The sequence below is a fragment of the Marmota monax genome, unplaced genomic scaffold, assembly GCF_021218885.2.
Source record: "Marmota monax isolate L192 unplaced genomic scaffold, Marmota_monax_Labrador192_F-V1.1 WCK01_AAM20220418_F8-fsc00336, whole genome shotgun sequence".
NCBI classification, from domain to species: Eukaryota; Metazoa; Chordata; class Mammalia; order Rodentia; family Sciuridae; genus Marmota; species Marmota monax.
Window position 1 is genome coordinate 405,854 of NW_026693839.1, and position 24,119 is coordinate 429,972.

A 24,119-nucleotide genomic window follows, 5' to 3' on the forward strand; every position below is an offset into this window, starting at 1 on the left:
GGATTATAGGCATTTACTACCATGCCTGGCTAAATATCACCTTCTTAATGTAGCTTTCTCTATTTTGTAAGAATAACCACCAACCCCCTTCCTGACCTAGCTTCCTTACTATGCTGAATTTTTCACTAAATTATCTATTATTAGCCCTGGCAGGCAATATATGTGTTGTTTATTGTCAAACTCTCCACTTCCTATTATGTGAGGCCCATGTGGAACAGAACTTTGTTATAGTTACTGAAACTGGAAAGAATGTAATAGATGTTCAATAAAAATGACAAGTTTCTGAGGTAATGGATGCTTATGAGAAAAGATAATAGAGAAGTTGAGAAGGACATTTGATGTTACTTAACTGACAATTTCAGAGCAGAAAAGTGAAAACCAAAATAGAACAAAGCACTGTGAGGTGAGAATGAGAAAACACATCCATTTAAAGTGGTTCAGAATAAATAAATCACTGGATTAGCACAGTTTAAAAAGACTGCAGAACTGAGCCCAGAAAGAATGGCAAGCCATATATAAGCCCAGGAAAATAGCTGAATATCATGTGCAATACCAGAGAAGGGATGATTTCTAAGTGTAGTTTCCCCCACAGAGTGTCATTGAATATGGCATTCCCTTGAAAAGTGGTCAAATAAAGATTTGAAAAGGCTGGAGTAACCACTTTCAAACAGACTTCTTTACTGCAGGATTTCTGGTTTTTAACAAGTATAATATTAACCTCTGAGAGAAAGTACAACATACAGGATTTCCTTGCCTTAACCACATCATTTTTTGGTTAAATATGTCTAGTTTCACTTTTGTCACTAATTGTTATCTATTCTGTTATATTTTGTCACTGATTTACCTATTTGCATAGTAATAATGTCTTTCCAAATCCAAAAACCCCTTTTACCACTATAGTTAAACCAAGTTTGAAATCTAAGAATCTGAATACACACAGGCCAACAGTGATTTATGATTGTTCAATATTTGCTAACTTTAAGATATATCATAAAGGTTCCACTTGGGAAATAAAATCCTGAAATGTTACTTTTACCAGACCATTCTTTATTCAATTTGTACTAAATAACTCAATGAGAACAATTTAAGCCTACTGTATTTTAAATGTCTGTTTTGTGTTTTTAAGAATTTCAAACATGCTCAACTTAGAATATGTTCACTTCCTGATAAACCTATCATAAGTGGAAAATACCATTAAGCTGAAAATGCATTTAAAATACCTTACCTACCAAACATCACAGCTTAGCAACATGGTATACTTGGAGAATCAGTCTTTTACCCTCATGTTTAAGTGGCTGACTTGGAGGTATGGCTTGCTGCTGCTGCTGCCTCCCCAACATCCCAAATGAGTATCATATCACATATTGCTAACCTGGGGAAATATCAAAATTCAAAATGTGAAGTACAGTTTCTACTTAATATGGATGGCTTTCACACCATCATTAAGTGGGATTTTGACCATTTAACAGATATTTAGATCTAAGGTAAACATATCAGAAACAAATAAAAACTCATGCCTCTGCAACAGCTTAAAGGTACTTTAAGATCTTAAAGAATTATAAAAGAAATCATGAAAGACTTATAAAAGAAATCATGAAATCTTACTCAAAGTCAAATTAACTAGCCAGAACCAAAAAAGAGCAGAGCCCAAGTCACATCCCTTCCCAGTAAGCTGCAAATTTTAACACACCATAACATAGTGTATACAACATTGGAAAGCTTGAAAAATTACTAAAATGAGTAAAGTGTGACAAAATTTGGGGTGAACCTACTTCAAAAGCTTTTAAAAGACAGAGAGAAGACATCTTTATCTTTCTACAAAAGAGGCAAGACAAACCAAAGTGTAAAAGCTAGAGATTTATTGTTATTTTGTGATTAATAAATCATCAAATTAGTTATGACACTGTCCCACACTGTATACTGCCATTCACCAATACAAAAGTCTTTAAACCAGACTGAGGCATAAGGCAGAAAGAGTAAAGACACATGAACATTCTTAATCTCCTGTGGTTATGCCTCCACCCTGACCTCTGTACATGTTTTCCTCCTGGGGAAAGTGTCAGAACAGTGCATGGACTGGTGGGCAACCTGGCCTCTTGGCTTTTTAATAGCAAGCAACTTACAGAAATAATGGAATTCATCTTGTATTTCCCTTGATTTTATTGGTCTGAACTCATTTTAGGTTATTTTAACATTTTAATTTCCTGAAACTGTACATGAGAGAAATAACGACCTAAGAGAATACTGAACCAGAGTCAGCCAAATATATTACTGACCCTCTAAAAGTTATGTTTTAATTGGTCCTAAAGGAATGTACCACCCCAACAATTTGAGAGTTAGGCAAAGAGAACTTCTTTGGGGAGGGAAGAAAAAGGCTGTAGAACAGCCAAATGTACTCAACATTGTTAAAACGGCTCTTTTTCACCCCAAATAAGACTTCGTGACTACACTATATGCACAGAAATCCTAACAGAATCTTGATTGCCAGTATTATTTAGTTTAGGCTGGCCCAATTCAGGATAGATTCCGTCTCGCCCCCCTCCCCCATTCCCTTCTCTGAGTCTCTGAAAAGCACAATATTTAACTATTTCTTAATAGAACTATCCAAACACTTCAGAAACAAGTGGCTAACAAATCATTTTAAATTCATGTATTGCCTGTGCACGAAAAAAAAAACAAACTGATAAACCCAGAAGATTGTTCTATTTTTATATGGCAATTAAAAGTAACTGAAACATCAACACTTTCAGTGAAAGCAACATTTCAATTACAAATTGTAATGCCTGTTAAACTACTATGGGAGAAGCTGTAAAGACCTAGGCAAATGCATCTTGGGGTATACTAAGGTGTTCCTTCAGTTTGCACAAAGATTAAGGTAATTTACAGTCAATCTGTGAATGTTGAGACAATGTTACATTACGCTGTCTGTACAATTAAATGTCCCTAAACAGATAACCAGAATCAGCTTTTCTACCATATTTTTAACAAACCTGACTAACTGGCACTTTTGCTGAGATGTTCATCAAAGATGCTGTAAGATTCTATACAACTAGGAAACACTAAGCTTTAAAAGTATTTCCTTATTTTTACTTTTTTGGTTATAGGTATTCTGCTTAGATAACCTAACACAGTATGTTTCTAGAAATGCAGTCCCAAATGTGCATACAGTATTCAAATAAAGCAAAAATTGTCAGTAGTATAAATCTTACAGCATTTTGTTTGCAAAAATACATGCCAAAGTCACAATAAGCAATACTATACCACAAATTATAGAGCGCAAATGATTTGCTTCTTTTTAATGCTTTTATTCTACATAAATTACTACCATAGGCTAATGTTTAAAAAGCAAATAAAATGGACAGATGCAGGACAAAATCTGTTCACCCAACTATAAAAGGTGATGTTTTTAAAAAATTACAATAAATGCAGAAGTGTTTGATGCATGCAGTAGCCTTAAATGAAAAAGCATTGATTCCCACTGTTCCAAAAAAGAAAAACACAGAAATACCCACACATCTTACCGCACTCCACCTTAAAATGCATCATATTGGGTTTGTTTATAACAACACAGAATTCCAAGAGTCAAAATGAAATAAAGCAGGTATTTTAAAGATTTAAGAGCCGTTATCAAAAATAAATTACATTTTTTCAAGATACAGAAATGCTGCTATGATGGCTGAGAACCCAGTAACCTTTCAATAGCTGCATTGATATCACCTCCTGTTGCTATAAGTGCTTGCAAGTTTGCTTCACGGTTCAAAAATCCCATTGCACTGAGTTGTTCCAGTTGTTGCTGAAATCTGACTTCTGGATTCTGTAGCTGTTAATAAATAAATAAATAAATAAGCAAGCTTACTCAAAGGGAAACCAATCCATGTCACACCTAAATAACTTTAATACTTTAACTGCTTTTTTAAAACATATGCTGATCTACTGCACTTTATAAGCACCTGCCTAGCCAATCATCAAGAACGCAAATAACAATAAGTGCTAGAAGGAACAGGAGGGAAAAGAAAACACTTATACCACTGTTGGTGGGAATTTGTTATATAAATAATACAACCACTATGATAATGAGTGTGGAGGCTCCTCAAAAAAACTAAAAAAAAAAGAACTAACCATATGAGATCCAGCTATAAAAGGAACTAAAGTCAGCATACTTTAGGGATACCTGCATACCCATGGTTAAAGCAACACAATTCATAATAGCCAAATTATAGAATCAGCCCAGGTGTCTGTTAACAGACGAATGGATAGGTAAAGAAAATATGGTATATGTGAAGTTTTCTGCAGGAAAATGGATCAACTGGAGACCAAAGTCAAAGAGAAAAGTATCGTATGTTCTCCCTCATGTGTGGAAGTTAGGGAAAAAAAGAGATGCCATGAAAGTATGCGACCATTAGAGTAAAGGGAAAGAAAGGAGTAGGAGGGGGTAAAATTGATCAAATTGTGTTTTTTATGTACATGCAAATATGCACAATGAAACCCACCATTCTGTATAACTGGGATGCACCAATTTAAAAGAACTCATTATCCAACATTCAACATATTTAAAATTCGCACTTTATTTTACTCTAGTTTACACTTAATCTTTTCAAATAGATCGTGCAATTTTCCCTTTAAAAAATTGAAGTCCTACAGGCTAAGAATGTAGTTCAGCGCATAGGTGTATGCCTAGCAGGCAAAAGGCCCTGGGCTCAATCCCCAGCACCACCCCAAAACAACAACAAAACAATAAAAAGCAGCAGCATTATAATAAACTTCAACCATTATTTTACAGGCTCATGGGGGATGGAAAAAACATAAAAGCAAATAGTTTAGAACTAGATTATGTGGCTACTTACTACCTGAGTAACTTTATAAACCAGTATTCTCATGTATAAAAACCTGAAGTTCCAATAAGGCTGAGATTCAATAACTTTACTAGCCAATTCCGAAACTTTTAAGTTCATAAACTATATTCCTAATGCTGACAATTCAGCCACATCAAATCTTTTAGAAATGAACTAAAACAAAAAACATAAATATCCAAACAATCCTAGTCTACCTGGTAATGGAGAGACTGCCCAACTGATATAAAGATTAATTCTGTCCAATAACCAAATCTTTTGTTTGTATTAATTCAATGTACACTTATGAGTAACCACCATAAGCTAGAAACTATGCAAGGTATCAAGAATACAAACATGAGCTGGGTGCAGCGATACATGCCTATAATCTCAGCAGCTCGGAAGGCTGAGGCAAGACAAAGGTTAAATTCAAAGCCAGTCTCAGCAACTTAGCGAGGTCCTAAGGAACTTAACAAGACCCTGTCTCAAAATAAAAAAATTAATAAAAGGCTGCGGATGTTTCTAAGTGGTTAAGCACCGCTGGTTTCAATCACTAGTACCAAAACACACACACACACACACACAAACACACAAGATAACAACATCCTCCTTTGTTTATCAAGGCTTGAAATTAGCATCTAACAGAACTTTTTTTAAAAAAAAATTTATTTTTTTAGTTTTAGGTGGATATATTTTATTTTTTATGGGGTGCTGAGGATCGAACTCAGTGCCTCACATGTACTAGTTGAGCACTCTACCACTTGAGCTACAACCCCAGCTCCTGCATCTAACAGATCTTGAGACACTTTTTTCCATGCTGAAGTATGGAGGCAACCTATCAAAATAGATTTGAACTGGCAATTATCTTTGTCTAATGGCGCATTCTTGGTAAAGCCAATGTTTACAGATATAACAACATTTCTGAGAGGTAGGGTATTCATGTTCATGTGTAACTCAAGTTCATAAGTTACACAGGAGGTGATGTTATGGTATAGGATTGAGACAGGCTTTTTCCAAGTAAAAATAAAGACTACACTACAACTATCCAGGGGGTTCTGAGGATAATTAAGCTTCTATTCCTCCTGACAAAATTTTGTAAAACAAATAAGGCACTGGATTAAAACATTCTTCCCAAGAATTAACAATGCTTCCTTTAGCAAATGATACAGCACTAAATTTGACAATTTCTATAATGCTTAATTTTAGATTCAAGATTCTTAAAATTGTGTTCTTCATTAGTCAAAATACTAAAGAGCTACTTTTTCCTTTTTATTTTTAGAAATTCCTAAATTTCTAATATTAAAGAAGGCAAAACTTGAAGAAAAAGAAACTGTTACCTGAGGATTTACTCCAGCAAGAGCCTGCAGCATTTGTTGAATAAATTGCTGATGTCCAGGTTCAGTGGTTCCTGATGTGGGGCTTGTGTTTTCACTAGGTGTAGTACTAGACCCATTAGTTCCTGAAGAGCCTCCAGTGTTTCCTAAAGCCCCCAGGCTAGGAGTAAACCTAGAGAAAGCACAAATTCATTACAAATCTAAGGACTTGTAAAACTAGACTCTAGAACAGGTAGTGACTCACACACTTTTTAACATATTATTAGTTGCCTTCTTAAAAATAAGCATTTATAACTTGAAAGTTCTCACTAAAAATAATCTCACTCAAAAATATCAGAAATGACATTAAATGTGAAATTTTGAGAGAAAACAACCATTATGCACTTTCATAACGTTCCCCAAATAAGCTTACCCTGGGATGAGGCCGGGGGCTTCCGTTGCTAATGTTTGTAAACCCTGCTGAATCTGTAACAAGGCCTGCATTGCTCTGGGGTTTGACATTGCTGATAGAGTATCAGGATTCTGCATCTAAGGAACAATGAAAGAAAATCAGTGGTTACAAGGGAATTAATATCAGTGTCGGTAATTTTCACATCTTTCCTCTCCTGTGTTTCTTGAGAAAAATCTAAAACCTTACTCCCAGAATATGATAATACATAATTTCTTTCCCCCAAACAAAACACAAGTCCTCCTCTTTGACAGCAAATCTAGTATGCAAATCATTATTTGACTTCCTCCCAAGTTCATCATGAAAGACATTTGCATAATGGAAGACAATCAGGAGTGACTCTGGAAGCCACAACTATTCCCCTTCTCCAACAGAAGAAAAATTTATTATTTCTAAGAGAGCCTCCAAATGCACAACAAGGTAATATGGTGAAAGCCACTTATTCCACCTGATCAAGTGGTATCTGTTGCTAATGTAACAATTTACCAATAATGTACACTCTAAAACAATAATTCCAAAACTCAAGTTAATACTTGTGTCCTGAATTCAGCTTTTCCACCTTCAGATATTCACCACCTGACCAAAAAATAGGCTTACATCATTACAATAGATCAAGAACACTAACTAACCTCGGCTAAGGAATGACAGGCCTGAGAATCATTTTCATAATAAATAAAGCCCTAGAACTAACTACCAGTATCAAAACACCAAAACTGACTTTTCAATTATCTTTTTAAATAATAAAATACCATGGCAATCTCAGTACTTTTTTAATAATAAAATCTTCCTTATATGACAACACTTACAATTTTAATTTTACAAAATTCCAGGTTTGAGGAAATGAGATTTAGCCCTTAGAAAACAGGCTTTCTACTAATTTACAAGAAATTAAACATTACAAAGAATCCAATTTATACAACAGAATAGGGTAGCTTTTCCTGTGACTTGAGATTAAAACCAAAAAGTATATCATATGACACAGAGCAGCACTTCAAAGTTAGTAAAGTGAAAGGAAATGATTTATGGTATTAACAAAGCATTCAAAATCCTAAATCCTCGAAAGCAAAGGGGAAAAAAAAGTAGCTCTTTCCTCAGAATTAACATTAAAGAAACATAAGCAAAAGGTCAGCAGTAAAATGGGGCTCAGGTAGGATCAAGCTGAATTCTCTACGAATTGGCAGGATTATCATATTCTATTCTATATTTTGCTATCAGCCAAAGAAGAGCAAGGAAAATGTTCATCAACAAACTTTTTCAAGCAAATCATTACCGAAGATAGCTAGCATCTTTTCTTACTCACTTGTTGGAGGAAAGTTGGGAGTTGTTGTCTCATTTGCTCTTGAAGCTGAGGATTTCCAGCAAATAGGGGATTATTCAGCATCATCTATGGGGCAAGTGTTCAAACAATTTTAACTGGAAATATCTGAAACAAGTAATGTACCTTGTTTAATATTCTATCTTCCCCTAAGTGCCTAAGCTGGCATTTAAAAGAGAGGAAGATAGAACATAAATAAAAAGAAGGGAAAATACTGTCCACAACAAGGACCTGGGGAGAAGGGGACACAGCATCATCTCTCTCAATAAGAATGGTGGTTATTATAATGACATGCAGTGTTCTAAAAACTATAAGCAATCATTTTCTTAGGCTTTTCCTTAAGAAAAGGTGAATTTTTGCTTCAGAAAGAAAAATGGGAGTAACTGGCTGTCATGAGGATACATTTTCTGCTACACTGACAGAATAAACATAAACATCAATACTATACATGGCTTGCTTAGAAACCGCGATGCACAAGTGGTTAAGCACAGAGAAAAATCCAGATCTGGAATCGCTATTTCTACCTGTCTACTACAAAACAGTTAATATTATGTCTGGAAAAATAACACCACAAAACAGCAACCAACTTGCCAGAGAAATGGAGCTGCTAGGTGAAAATCAGCCAAAACTAGCACCAACAGTCCTCTGGGAAAACTGTTAAAATGCTTTAAGACCTGAAAGATGTAAATCCATTAGAGAACACCAAGATTAGTATCTGGATTTTACCTCACTACCACCAGAGAAAATAAAAGTGGCATTATCTCCTAACCTTCAACAGGGGTTAAGAATTTTAAGTCAGGGCGAATATTAACATGATGTGGGATACTTGAAACTTAATATTACAATTCACTAACAGCAAAAGCAGGAACTAATAAATTAGTACAGTTTTGAAAAAGACAAATTTTACATCATTTTGTATAAAGTGTGACGTCAACTAACAATGATTTACTGATAGTCTATTTACCTGTCCAAAATCTAGGGAGGAAATGATCCTTTTTCTCTAGTATAGCTAACCATATCGAAGAGCAATTACATGTAAATGATAGAAGTAAAGAGAATTCCCCTCCCTCTTCTAATTCTTCCATTGTTGCAAAATGGATCATTTAATTTCAACACAATCAATGAAGGAATCTGACAATGATTTATGGACATAAAGTATTCATTTCAAGGTGATCAATAAGTTCACAGAAAATAAAATAATACCTACTTGAGGTCAACAAACCTGCTTCTTTATTGCTTCAGTCAGATACTTCTTTATTATGAACATATTAATGAGATTACCACATTTACTTTTTGAGATTTAAATCATTCCCACAGGGGTGAAAGGACCTCTTCCCAAAGGAACAGTAGGCTTATTATTGGGACGCAGCTCTTCTACTCTAAAAGGACTTATGATAAGTCCTGGGGTAATTGATCCCGATTATGAAGGTGAAATAAAAATTATAGCCAGTTCTCCAAAGGGTATATCAGTAATTTCACCAGGAGATAGAATAGCACAGTTACTAATAATACCCAGCCTACATGATAAATTTACCAGTCGTACTGTAGAAAAAGGTTCCAAGGGATTAGGCTCCACAGGTGTAGATTGGGCTATGCTGTCTTTAAATTTAGATTCTCGCCCCATGCTAAAACTAAATATTCAAGGACATGAATTTAATGGGCTACTGGATACAGGTGCAGACCTTAGCATCATCTCTCGTCAAGAATGGCCAAAACATTGGCCATTACAACAAGCCACTCAAACGCTTCGAGGCCTAGGAGTGGCAACTAATCCCCATAGAAGTGCAATGGTATTAGATTGGAAGGATCCTGAAGGATGTGAAGGAACTATACAGCCATATGTATTGGATCATCTTCCTATAAATTTATGGGGACGAAATGTCCTAGATCAATTAGGTTTGACATTAACAAATAACATCAACCAAAATGCACCCACTATTATGACTAGACAAGGTTTTAGGAAAGGAAAAAGATTAGAAAAACAAGAACAAGGTATAGCAGCACCAATACAAATAGATCAAGGAACAGACAGACATGGGTTGGATTTTCAGAAAGGGCCACTGAGACAATAAAAATTACTTGGAAATCAGAAAGACCAATATGGGTTCCTCAGTGGCCCCTGACTAAAGAAAAGATACAAGCAGCCCATGACCTGGTCAAACAACAATTAGCAGAATGACATATACAACCTTCTGTATCTCCCCATAATACTCCCATTTTTGTCATCAAAAAGAAATCTGGTAAATGGAGATTATTGCAAGATTTAAGAGCCATTAATAATGAGATGGTTATTATGGGACCTGCTCAATCAGGGATTCCTCAGTTGTCTGCTTTGCCAAAAACCTGGTATGTTTTAGTTATAGATATTAAAGATTGTTTTTTTTCAATTCCAATTCATCCTGAGGATAGTCCACGTTTTGCATTTACTATCCCTGCACTGAATCATGAAGGTCCTGATCAGAGATATGAATGGAAAGTACTCCCTCAAGGGATGGCTAACAGCCCAACTATGTGTCAAATTTATGTTAACAAAGTAATCCAGCCACTTAGAAATCAAAATCCTGAACTACAAATATTTCACTATATGGATGATGTATTATTAGCACACAAAGATAAAAACACATTGCTAGAATGTTATGCCACACTTACAAACTTATTAAAAAATTATAATCTAGAGATAGCAATAGATAAAGTACAATTAAATTTTCCAATTAATTATTTAGGAGTTCTATTATCCTCAACCATGGTCCGTCCACCAAAAATTCAAATACGAGTAGATCAACTCAAATCACTTAATGACTTTCAAAAGTTATTAGGAGACATAAATTGGATAAGGCCTTATTTAGGTATACCAACAGGAGAGTTGGGACCTTTATTTGATATCCTAAAAGGTCCATCAGATCCAAATTCACCCCGAATGTTAACGCCTGAAGCAAGAAAGGCATTAAAAATCATTGAAACATATATGGAAAATATGCATTTGGATAGAATTGATATAAGTTTGCCTTTATTATTTATTGTACTACCAACAAAAAATATTCCTACAGGAGTATTTTGGCAAGAAGGTCCATTATTATGGATACATTTATCTTATTCTCCTAACACTATTCTTACTAGGTATCCTGAGGCTGTAGGACAATTAATACTCAAAGGAATAAAAGCAGCAAAGGGAGTGTTTGGAATTTCTCCCAATAAAATTATTACTCCATATACTATGAATCAAATTGATGAGTTAGCTAATGAGTTAAATACTTGGGCAATAATCATGTGCAAATCTAATGTTTCATTTGATAACCACTTACCATCTAATCCTTTATTGTCTTTTTGGTCATTGCATCCTGTAATTTTTCCAAAAATGACAAGAAAAACACCTATCATGAATGCTCCAAATATATTCACTGATGGGTCAAATAATGGTACAGCAGCAGTCGTTACCCCTGATCAAACTTTTACATTTTTAGTACCCAAACAATCAGCTCAAAAGGTAGAGCTTAATGCAGTTTTACAAGCTTTTGTGATGTTTAAAGATTCTGTATTTAATTTATTTTCTGATAGTCAGTATGTAGTTAATGCTATAGTATCTCTTGAAGATGCTGGTAGGATTTCCCCTTCTTCTACTGTTTTCTCTTTGCTTTCCACTATACAAAGTCTAATCTGGGACAGAAAAGATCCATTCTTTATAGGACATATCAGGGCACATACAGGATTGCCTGGAGCCCTTAGTTTGGGCAATGATTTAGCAGATAAAACTACACATGACATACATATTTTCTCTACACTAGAAGAAGCTATAAATTTTCATAAAAAGTTCCATGTCAATGCTAATACTTTACAAAAAACGTTTTAAAATAACTAAGGAACAAGCTAGACAAATAATAAAACAATGTCAAAATTGTGTGACCTTTTTACCACAAGTTAATCTTGGAATCAATCCTAGAGGATTGATACCTAACCATATTTGGCAGATGGATGTCACACACTTGCCAAAATTTGGAAAATTAAAATATTTGCATGTTACAGTTGATACTTCTTCTGGATTTTTGATGGGCTCCCTTCATGCCGGAGAAAAAACTAAAGATGTTATAGCTCATTGCTTACAAAATTTTGCCACTGTGGGTGTTCCAAAACAATTAAAAACAGATAATGCCCCTGGTTATACTTCTACCTCTTTTAAACAATTTTGCTCAACATTTGGCTTTACTCATATAACAGGAATCCCATACAATCCACAGAGACAAGGCATAGTTGAAAGAGCTCATCAAACTATTAAAATGTACTTATTAAAGCAAAAAGAAGGAATTAGGAAGGGGTATATATTCCCCAAAGATAAACTTAAAATAACCCTTTTTACTCTAAACTTTTTAAATTTAGATTCATCAGGACTTAGTGCTGCGGAAAGGCATATGTGTCCAAAAAATGTACATAAGCCCAAGGTACTTTAGAAGGATATTCTAACAGGACAATGGAAAGGTCCTAACCCAGTAATTGTCTGGAGTCGGGGGTCTATTTGTGTGTTTCCACAGGGAGAACAACAACCAATTTGGATTCCAGAGAGATTAACCAAGGTCCTGACCCAGTGATTGTCTGGAGTCGGGGGTCTATTTATGTATTTCCACAGGGAGAACAGCAACCGATTTGGATTCCAGAAAGATTAACTAAAGCGATTTCTACAGACCAAAAAGAAGATAATTTGGCTCAAATCCATAACAACTGATATCCAAAACTCCAGTTTGGCTATTCTTACATCTGCAACAGAACCAGGATGCTTTTTTCAATATCTATTTTATTATTGCCCTTTGCCATATCATGAAGTTCTATTTTGTTTTTTAAGCTCATACAGACCTAGGTTAATGTTTTGCTGATCAGTTCTATTTTTTGACTATAGAGTTTTTAAACATTGCAATGGAGATTTCACCTGTAAAAAGTTATAAGGCCTTTACTATAATGTTATGTGTTGTATGTATTATATTATGTGTGCACACTTGTGTTTTGTGTTATATGTTTGAATGTATATATGTCCATATATCATATAAGATGAGCGCTCATGATAAAATGGATCCAAATATTTTTTTTTTCACGTGATTTATATGATTTAATTTAAATTGGGTAAACAACTGTTGAAGATTGTTTTAATATGTAAACAAAAAAGAAGGTTAACAGATCTGTTTGTTTACTTTCACCTTTCCTTTTCATTATATTTAATAATTCTCTTCAAGATAATGTAAATTGTTAAGAAAATTGTTTTCTTTTAGTGCCTTCTGTAATGTTACATAATTTTTTCTTTAGCCATTATTGCCAGAATTCCTATCTTCATCCCAGTGCCAATGAAGACAATGTAAATTGTTAAGAAAATTGTTTTCTTTTAGTGCCTTCTGGAATGTTACATAATTTTTTCTTTAGCCATTATTGCCAGAATTCCTATCTTCATCCCAGTGCTGGTGAAGTCAAAGATAAAACCAATCTACAGCTTCTACAATAGCCATCACTGAACTGCTTGCAGAACTTGCCTGAACACATTGTGAGCTCACCTGTATGCATTGTGAACTATCTGTTGATGCAGCGACTTGTGGTAGTGTTGGGGTATTTTTGCTGATGATGTCACCGGTGGTACAATTTTTCAAAGGAGCCCTCAATTGGCTTAATGTCATGGCATTTTGCATCCTCCTCTACTAATGATGGTCTAAAATTTGGGGGCCAACAAAGGTGAAGCAAAGAACCTCACCCCCCCACTGGTGCAAAGGCCTATCCACAAGTATAGCTGTATGCTGGACCAGTAGTCAGTGACGGGTATAATCCAATTGCAATGGTACCAACCTAAGACAGGAAGCTGACACCTAGAGGTCAGTTCATCCGATGACGGGTAAAGACCATATGTTGAATTGGACTGCCTAACAGACACGGTCCCTAAGCCACATGCTTGTTGTTTAAACAGAGAGGGGGAGATGTTAAGAGCCACAGCAGAAGGGGCCCCAGCAAACTTCCAGCTGCCAGCAAACTTCCAACTGCCGGCTGATGATTGGCTCACAGCGGCCCCAGCAACATCTAGCTGATTGGCTCCTCTGCGGTGATGCTCATTGGGCTGTTTCCCTGCCCTTTCAGACCACGGAGCTGCTCATTGGGGGACTTTTTTGGCTCCACCCACGTGACCCAGCCAATCGGCCTCAACAGCAGGAGGATTGTGGGAGGTGGAAAGAAGCTTATGGGGGAGAGAGAGGCTTATGGGAAAGCCGGTGGTAACAGTTGAGGCTCTGAGGGTTTTTCCTGAGAGGCTATTTTATTTGGCGTGTGTGGTTCTAAAAATAAAGTTAGTTTCTTTTGACAAGTGGCTCCTGATTGTGCCCAGCCAGACTGCGGCAGCATGCCATTTTAATTCTTTCTCAGAAAATCGTTTCATTTTATTAGGAAATTTCTCCTAATTTACCTGACTTTATATCACAGTTAGTACTTTTTGAATATTTAAAAAAATCAAAAGTGAATATAGAAACTACAAATGTTAATCTTCTGATAAACCAGAGTGCATTGTAAACATTTCTCAATTGTCTATAGTAAAGGCATCCATTCCTAGCTATTCTTTGTCAACATTTACTTTAGAGTAAAACAGTATATCAAAGTACTCAAGTCCTTTATAAATACAAAATTATGGTTATAACAGCTAGGAATGTGCTTTTTAAGGTCAAATTCCAAAATCAAGATGCACATCCAGTGTTGTTCATTAGCCATTTGTATGCAAATTTTTTTAAATAAAAATTCTTTAAAAATTGGTCTATATTTCCAATTACACAAAATTTTTAATGGCAGAATGTATTATACTGCCAAGACATATACTATATACTCCTATTAATAAAGATCTAGAGTTTAAAATTAAGAGATAAAAAAGTTTTTTAAAATTAAAATAAAGAAAAGTGTTTAAAATTCCTAGCATTCTATAAAAGTGTCCCCCCCACCCCGCCTGCCCTCACCTTTCTTTTTTGTTACTGGGGATTGAACCCTGAGGTGCTCTATAACTGAGTTACAGCCTTTTTCATTTTTTATTTTGAGGCAGGATTTCACTATGTTGCCCAGGCCAGGCATAAACTTGTGATCCTCCTGCCTCAGTCTCCCAAGTTCTGGGATTACAGGCATGCACCACCATATCTGGTTACAAAAGCCTTTTTTTTTTTTTTTTTTAATTTGTCCTTTTTAGATATACATGATAGTAAGAATGTAAAAAAAAATGGGCATTTTTAATAAACAGCAAACATAAATTACAGATAAGCAAGGCTCATTTCACATTCTTCATGGTTCAGTGTTGCCAAATCTGGCAGTATATCACAAACAGAGGACTCAAGAAGGTTAAAAAAAGGAGGAGGAAAGATGCAATCTAATTCTTGTCAAAATTTCTAAGGATGGGAATTGAAGCATCAGCATTTTTTAAAAAGAAGAACTGATCCTGTTCTTCTTTAAGACCTGAAAGATGTAAATCCATTAGAGAATACCAAGATTAGCATCAGAATTTTTTTTTTTAAAGAAGAACTGATGATCCAAATGATCCTGAATAGTTTAGCCAGTGTTGAGATCCACTATTTTTCTTAATTTTGGTCTCTTCAGAAAAACAAACTGGAAAACAAATAATTCAATAGAAGACCTGTGTACCAATTTAGGAGATGTGGGGGACAGCGTTCTCATTAATTCCTTTCTGCTTTTAATAAAAGATTTTAGTTGTTCCACAAGTGCAATGTTTAGCATGGCTATTTCAATCTGGGCAGTCTAATACATAAAAGTCTTTCAACCGTATTGATACTATTCTTGATAGCTTTTAAAAGGTTCACATTTCACAGAAGAGTATACCTTTGAGAGGGTAAATCCAAAACATTTTATACTCATTTCCTAACTCAACATACATAAAGTAAGCCTGCACATCTTTCTGGTGAATGAATGGCAGACTTTCTAGTCAATGAGGCAGAGATGAAATTGTTTCAATTATATGAAATATTAATTTAGCACACACACAAAAAAACTATCCAAAAAGTTGGAGTTTACCTACATTTCTAATGTGTTAATAAGCTAGCACACACAACACAAATATGCCAAAATCAAAAGTACTGGATTAAGTTACTTTAGTTTACCCTGAAGTTATTTTTAATACAATTTAAAAACTCACCTGAGCAGCAAGATCTGGATTCTGGCTTAGTGACTGCATCATACTTCTCATATAGGGAGCAGACAACATGTTTTGCATAAGCTGTGGGTTTTCAGTTATTTGTTGCAATAAGCTCTGCATTCCTGGTGTGTTGAACATACTAGCTGAAGGTTTTTAAAAAAAAAAAAAAAAAAAAAGACATTTTATTAAGAAAAATACGTAAACAAAATTAAAGCATTAAAATATACTATAACCTGTGCTTAAATTTTAGCGACTGCAGCTGTACACAGGAGTTCTCCCTTAACAACAGATTCACTTTACACAGATCCAAAACATTAAGTGGAAAATTTCAGAAATAAACAACACATAAGTTTTAAGCTGCAAACTGTTTTAAGTTATCATGATGAAATCTCATGCTGTCCTGCTCCACCCCTTTTTGTCAAGTACATCCATATTGTATCTGTTACCCATCCACTTTGTCACTTAGTAGCTAAACATCAAAGTACTGCAATGCTTGTGTGTTCAAAGTAACCTTTTCTCAATAATGATTTCAAAGCACAAGAGTTGTGTTGCTGGAAATTCAGAGATGCCATTAAGTATGTTTCCTTTAAATGAAAAGGTGAAAGCTTATTAAAAGGAGAAAAAAAATATGATGAGGCTACTAAGATTTACAGTAAGAAACAAATCCTGTAAAATTGTAAAGGAAAAAGTAATTCAGGCCAGTTTTGCTGTTGCCCCTCAGAATACAGAAGTTTTGACTGCAAAAATTATGGTCACAGTTCATGTTAAGTGCTTAGTAGATGGGAAAGGCATTAAATTTGTGTACATATGTTTTAGGGGGAAAAAACAGCACATAGGAACTGGTACTCTGCAGTTTTAGGTATCTACTGGGAGTCTTGCAATGTATGCCTCTCAGGTAAGTGGGGACTACTATGTACCTACTAAACTAAGAAAGAATTTTAAAACTAAGATTTCCAAAAATACATGACCAACATATACCAGTAAAAGAGGACTTGTGATTTTAAGATTCTGGTTGCATTTATAATAAATTCCTTATCTAATTCCTTATCTAAGACTTTAGCTTCTAAAGTCAATTTCAGGCAAAAATTAGATATGGTCAAATTACTGTTGAAAACTACCATAAGTTAAAAAGTCTGGATTAAGTTTCCCTCCAGGATTGCAGAAGATCACTTAATTAAGAATCCTATTAGGCACTCAATGTGCTCATACATTGAAAAAAGAAGCCTCAATCCCATTTTCTTTGGGAAGTGGCACATTTCACTGAGTGAAACAGCAGGCATATTTAACATTTAAGAGATGTTATTTGAGCCAGTAACTAAAGAGCAGTTATTTCAAGCCAGATTATCTAGATTCAAATCCAACCTAACTACTATGCAATCTTGGACAGTAACTTCTTCATATTTCTGTTTCCCCATCTGTAAAATAGAGAAAATATTGTTTACTTTATAGGGTGGTTGTGACAAATTAGTTAATGTATAAAATGCTTGTTATAATTATTCTTACTTTTCTTCTCTTTTTGACTGAGAGCTACAGTTGAATTTCTGTGAATTCAATGTGATAACTCTACTATTTAGGCAATTTTTCTTTGAAAACTAATTAATTTGTTTAACTTGTACCCCGCCCCTGACTTTCAATTGCTGACTATATACACTCAAACTCAAAGATATTTGTGGGAGACCAACCTTACCCCAACTGAGTTAACTCCCCCTGCTGGGTGATGAGGCATCAGGCAGCAGCCATGCTGCTAGACTGCCTAGGGTTCCAGTAACAGTGTCTTCCTGTAGAGGAGTGCCTCTCCACAACCCCAGGGACCTCACCTGTCTTTGCAACCCCGCCCCCCTTGACCTTCATTGGACAGGATTTTCCCCAGAATTTAGAGTTCCCCAATAAAAGCCCACTCCAAAGCGTGCTCTCTAGCTCTTGCTAGCCTCTATTGTAGATCCTCGCTTCCTAGCTTAGGGAGCCTGAGATAGAGGGCAGAGGAGCCATCCCGGAGCTTGGTTTAAAGGTACACTGTGTGTCTGTGTTTTATTTCTAACTCCCTGAGAATTTCCCCCGAGTGATTTAACAGTTTATCACCCAATATTCTAAAACTTATTATGTTAACTCATTAGCTTTGTCATTTTCCGTTATTCCACCTAATGTACTTTTATCAGGCATAATACACTTGACTCTTCCATTTGACATTCTAGTTTATATAATACTGTTTATAATAATTTGTTTTTCCTATTTTCTCAAGTTGGAAGCATCAATTTAGTTTTTCCATATCCTAGAATCCAAGAAGTATTCTAAGGTTGGCAAACTACAGCCTGCACAGCAAATTTGGCACACAACCTATTTTTGTATAGCCCATAAGGTAAAAATTGTTTTTACATTTTCAAATGATTGGGGAGGGGGGAAATCTAATGAAGATAAATATTTTGTGACATGTAAAAAGTATCTGAAATTCAAATTTTAGTGTCTGTAAATCCTATTTTATTGGAACAGTCATGCTGACTTGTTTATTATCTATGGGCACACTTTTGTACTACAAAAGCAGAGTTGGAATACTTGCAACAGAGTATAGCACTATCACTGCTTCATATTGCTGCTCAGTGTGCCACAAACAAGAGTCAGTCAGTTATAATTCATGTCACATGAAATTGCTGTAGCATTTTTTTTTTTTTAACTACCAGGGCATACCAATCATATCAAAAGAAAATAAGCGGGGTGCGGGGGGTGGACTACAAATGAGACGGCAAAACACTGTGTTTATTATGAAATGACACTGAAGACTACAACATACACAGAGATTGCCACACTAAGCACTAATCACAATATTCCCTACTCACAAGAAAGCAATGGTGAGGAAAAACATCAAAATTTAAATATCTTATCACAGCTTAATTTCCTCATGAAAATAAGGCTGGAACCAGAGATAAGTTTCCAAGTGGCTTATTTATTGGCCTATTAAGGAAAGTCATCTACCAACAGTGATTAATTAGCAAACTTAATTAAATTTTAATTGTAGGAGCCAAATAAATCTTAAGTCTACTAACCTTCTGGGAGAACAGTCTTTTCTCAAAGAGTTAAAGACATTGAGCACAACAACAATATGCAATTTAAAACAACATAAATGATTCCGAGTGATATTCCATGGTTACTGATGAGTCAACAGATGTTACTGATACTACTTAGATCTATTGTACTTGAGAAGTCAATGCCAAGTTTGAAGTGACTGAAAACTTGGTTTCATATAAAAAAATCTGCATGGAACAATTGAAGTGAGACTATTTTCAAAGCTGAGAAAATATTAGCACTTTGGAACAACCTAAAGTAGATGTATTATATAAGATGGTGATAAAAATACATGTAAGGTTTGAGTTGGATCAATCTACAAAGCTTATAAAAATAACAAGGTAGTTAAAACTATGGTTATGCATTATTTTATTCATCAGCAGACAATCTGCAAAATATTTTAGTCTGTGATGTTATTGAACTAGATGGAGTATCCATGATGAACATTATTTACTCCTATAAACTTAATAGTCAATCCCATAAATTTTTATTAGAAATAGTTCAATATCCTGACATGCCCAAATACAGTGGCTTCACAGAGATAAAGTTTCATGACTCAGATTAAAATTTTTCTAAATGAGAACCACAACAAAACCAACATCATTAAACATTTAGAAACTTTAAAAATTAGTTTTTTTCTAGATAATTGGCAATTTATCATTTACATGTGAAACTCACACTGCAGTCAAGTCATTCTGACACCTAAAACTGTTTGAATCACAAGGAAAGTCAAACTGGTGTTTTTGTTTTGTTTTTTGTGCTATCAAAATCTGCAACAAGGAGGTGGGGTTGTGGCTCAGAGGTAAAGCGCTTGCCTAGCATGCGTGAGGCGCTGGGTTTGATTCTCAGCACCACATTAAAAAATAAATTAATTAAAAGTATATTAAAAAAACTGCAACAAGATCTCCCTTCCCACAAATTTGCAAATTTATTTTTGAGTTCATATTACCAGTAGCACTTTCAGCTCCAACCCAAGTGTAAAGGAACTTTCACATTTTAAAATTCACTGAACTGTGTGATTGAGGAAATACTACTTTAAATTTGAAGTGATTAATCTACAATGCAATGGCATGCTAAAGCCAAAGAATCTAGCAAAATTCTATACATGCCTTTTCCAACTGATAAATATGCTGTTAAAACTATAATTTTGAAATAAATACATATTTTAAATGAAATAAAAGTCTCATTACCTGTCAGTATTAACTGGTGAACATTTACAATTTTGGGTTAAAAAAAAAAAATATTAATTGTGAACCCCAATTAAACAAAATGGTATCCTCTAAAAGTTCATTCCTCTCATTAGGAGATATGTATGAGAAAAACACTGTACTTAATTATTTCTATATTTTTATTTGCACCAATGAAAAAAAATCTGTGGAATTTTGTTCTTCCATGATGTAATAGTCTTAATTTTTGCCTCTTGGCATGCAAAACCTCAAGTATTATCTGAGCCTTTACATGAAAAGTTTGCTAGTTCTTCACTTTCTACATTATTAAATTTTTATAGGAAAAAGAGTCAAGAATTTTGACTGTTACATGCATAATATGTATTCATACATATAATACACATGTCAAAATTTAAAGAGTTGAGTTAGAATCATAATAGTGATCTACATGCTGACAACTGGACAGGCTGGCAGAATAAACTCATTTTTCTTATTTATTTTAATTTGATGGGAGCACCAACATAAAATGTTAGAGCACTAAGTCATTAAATTAAAAACCTCAGTAAAAGTTGCAAAACTGATTTTTTGTATGTCAAAACCCTGCTATTAAAAACTCCGACAGCCTACTGGTTAGGATATTTGATTAAATCTTTGTTCTGTCTGTTCTATATAGCATTTAAAGTAGGAACAAAGCATCTCTCTCAAAAGAACTGTTAATAAGAATTAAATAAGTAAGCAGAATACAGGATTCTTTCTTTTTCTTGATTTAAAAAAGGTTACTGGGCTAGAGTTGCGGCTCAGTGATACAGCATTTGTCTGGCATGTGTGAGGCACTGGGTTCAATTCTCAACACCACATATAAATAAATAAATAGGTAGATAGGTAGATAAGTAAATACATAAGGTCTATCAATAACTAAAAAGAAATTTTAAAAAATAAAAATGGTATTACTTAAAGCCAGACACAGTGGCTCATGCCTGTAATCCCAGGTATTTGGGAGGCTGAGGCAGGAGGATAGCTAATTTGAGGCCTGGCAACTTAGTGAGACCAGACTCAAAATAAGGGATGAGGATGTACCTCAGCATCCCTGGTTCAATCCCATGATCAACACACACACACACACACACACACACACAAAGTTGTACTTCAATTTTTATAAAACCTATACTATTATCCAGAAACCTCAGGATATCCACTGGGTTTTATAAAAGAACATATACCACTGTGATCATCAATTACTCTCCTCATTCTGATTCTTCCCTCAGCAATGAGTTTTTAAAATGTTCCTCACCTAGAATATCATTTTTCCACTTCCTCTGCCAAAACAAAAGTATTTTTTAAAATATATCTAGGTCTGCTCATATAAGGGAAGTGTTACTATACTTCCATTTCTTCTATTTATATGCCAAGTATACAGTTAAGAGAAGTACCCCCAAAAGCCTATGTCTTAGAGGATTAGTTCCCAGCCTATGGTGCTAGGAGAGGTGGCAAAAACTTTAAAAGGTGAGGCCAGAGGAAAGATCACTGAGGGTGTGCACTTGAAGGGGACATTAGACCCTAGTCCCTACTCTTTCTTTCTTCTTTTGCTCTCCAGCTACCATAGAGTGATCAGCTTCCTTTGTCACTCCTTCCTGCCATAATGTACTACCTCTCCACAGGACCAAAAGCAATGGGCCAAGTGACCATGGAGAGAAACCTCTGAAACCATAAACCAAAATAAATCTTCCTTCTTTTAAAGTTGATCTATCTCAGGTACACAATACAGTAACACAAAGCTACTAAAGGACCAATCCTGTCACTGTGACTAATGATCACAGACCAAATTCACGGAAAACACTAACATCTGAATTTTAACTATATGGATGGTTTTGTTTTTATTTTCTTGTAGTTGTAGATGGACAGAATGCCTTTATTCTATTTTTTATTTATTTATTTTTTTTAGTTGCAGATGGACACAATATCTTTTTTTTAGTTGCAATTGGACACAATACATTTTATTTATTTAATTTTATGTGATACTGAGGATGGAACCCAGCACCTCTCACATGCTAGGTGAGCATTTTACCACTGAGCCACAACCCTAGCCCCTATTTATTTATTTTTCTGTGGTGCTGAGGATTGAACCCAGTGCCTCATGCATACTAAGCAAGTTCTCTGTCACTGAGCTACAGTCCCAGCCCATATGAATAGTTTTTAAAAGGCATCCATTTATTGAGTCTAACCTATAGAAAAGTGGACAAAAGTAAATCCCTTATCCACTCATACATCATAATCTCTAGGACCTTTACAAAAACACAGATCCTAAAACCTTCCCACCCCTGAAAAATTATATGCCCCACAAGGTCTGGGGTTAAGACCTGAAAATCTAATTTTTACCAAATATGGGTACAGTACCTGTCAAGACTGCTAAAGATTGATCTAGAAAACAAAACCAGATTAAATCGAAGAAATGTGCTCTAGGAATAACAACACAGATAATTATGTGTTCCCTCTGCACTTCAGTTTATCTACTATTGAAATGATACTACCATCCACTTTTCTCAGCACTCTTATGAGCATGTGAAGACACAAAACTGCCTCTGGAAATCTTCAATAGCCCTTTCTACCACAATGCACACAAATAATTGACCATAACATATTTAAAGCTTCCTTTAGAAAAAAAAGTTTGCTGTCATCAATGGGCTTGAACATAGAAATGTATACGGCTTATCAGATGTCAGACTCCAAGGACCTTCCTATAGGTACCAGAAGCACTCACAAAAGAACCAAATTGTGTTCACTGAGAAACAATTGTAAGATTTGAACCATTGTTTTACATAAACCAACACCTAAACCCAAGCCTTCAGAAAGAAATGGCCTAAAAAATGGACATACATCTAATAGTTCTGCAGTTTGGTTTGAGAACAGAGCAAAACTCAAGAAAGCATAATGCAAAACATTCACCAAGAACAAGAAGCCCAACAATAGCAATTACCGAAGGATGGAGTCAAGACTAGTTCCTCCCAGACAAAGATGGACATACTACCCAGATCCTCTAATTGTGCCTATCCTGGAGCCCTAGTTTATATGAATCATGTGACACCCTCTCCGATTCAACATATGCCCCAATTTTAAAGTATCCACAGACCACTCTGTTGGCCACAAAATAGTTCCATTTGGCTGCTGCCAAGATCCTACCATATACTGCTTTTATCCCATCCAGGTTTTTCCAAGTTTCAATCCTAATTCTTTTTGCTCTTCATCTTTTATAAAGTTGAGAGAAGCTAGGCAAAAATGGTCATACATACTGTAATATTCCCATGCAAGGGAATACTTTTTGACAAAAAGGAACAAACTAGAGAAACAACATGGATGAATTTCAAAACAAGTATATGAAAGTAAATAAGACACAAGCAGGGGAACCTAATCCACAGTGGCTGTCGATGTGGTGAAAAGAACTAAATAGAAAAAAAGGTATAAAAAAAATTTACTGGAGTGATGGAAATGTTTCATGTCCTAATCACAGTGGCAGGCACCTGGTTATACAAATTCACTGAAATATGAAGAAGCAGACACCTAAAATACACATTTTGCTTGGTACAGTGCACAAGCCTATAATCCCAATGATTCAAGAGCTAGGAGGCTCTTGAAACAGGAGACTGCAAGTTCAAGACCAGCTTCAGAAATTAAACGAGGCCAAGCAACTTAAGAGTAGTTTATCTTTTATTCCCCCTACTTCTCTGACAATAAACAAAGAGCTGCTTGTTTTTCTACCTTTTATTTTTGGGTCACCTTCTCAGTAATAATCTTATTTGCTCTGCATTACTTGAATGACCTCATAATCAAGTCCC

At 35.1% G+C, this 24,119-nt stretch overlaps 1 protein-coding gene across 1 annotated transcript in view; it reads right to left on the reverse strand.

Moving 5' to 3' along the window:
• Positions 1-1,844: 1,844 nt before the first annotated feature.
• The window catches only part of Ubqln1 (ubiquilin 1), a 53,487-nt gene continuing 31,212 nt past the window's right edge, over positions 1,845-24,119 (reverse strand). Inside the window, exons 7-11 of the mRNA XM_046462418.2 lie at positions 16,067-16,209; positions 7,912-7,995; positions 6,576-6,691; positions 6,167-6,335; positions 1,845-3,820 (exon numbers count right to left, since the gene is read on the reverse strand). Coding sequence (XP_046318374.1) covers positions 3,668-3,820; positions 6,167-6,335; positions 6,576-6,691; positions 7,912-7,995; positions 16,067-16,209 — 665 coding nt within the window. The 3' untranslated portion in view covers positions 1,845-3,667. The remainder of the gene's footprint in view (positions 3,821-6,166; positions 6,336-6,575; positions 6,692-7,911; positions 7,996-16,066; positions 16,210-24,119) is intronic.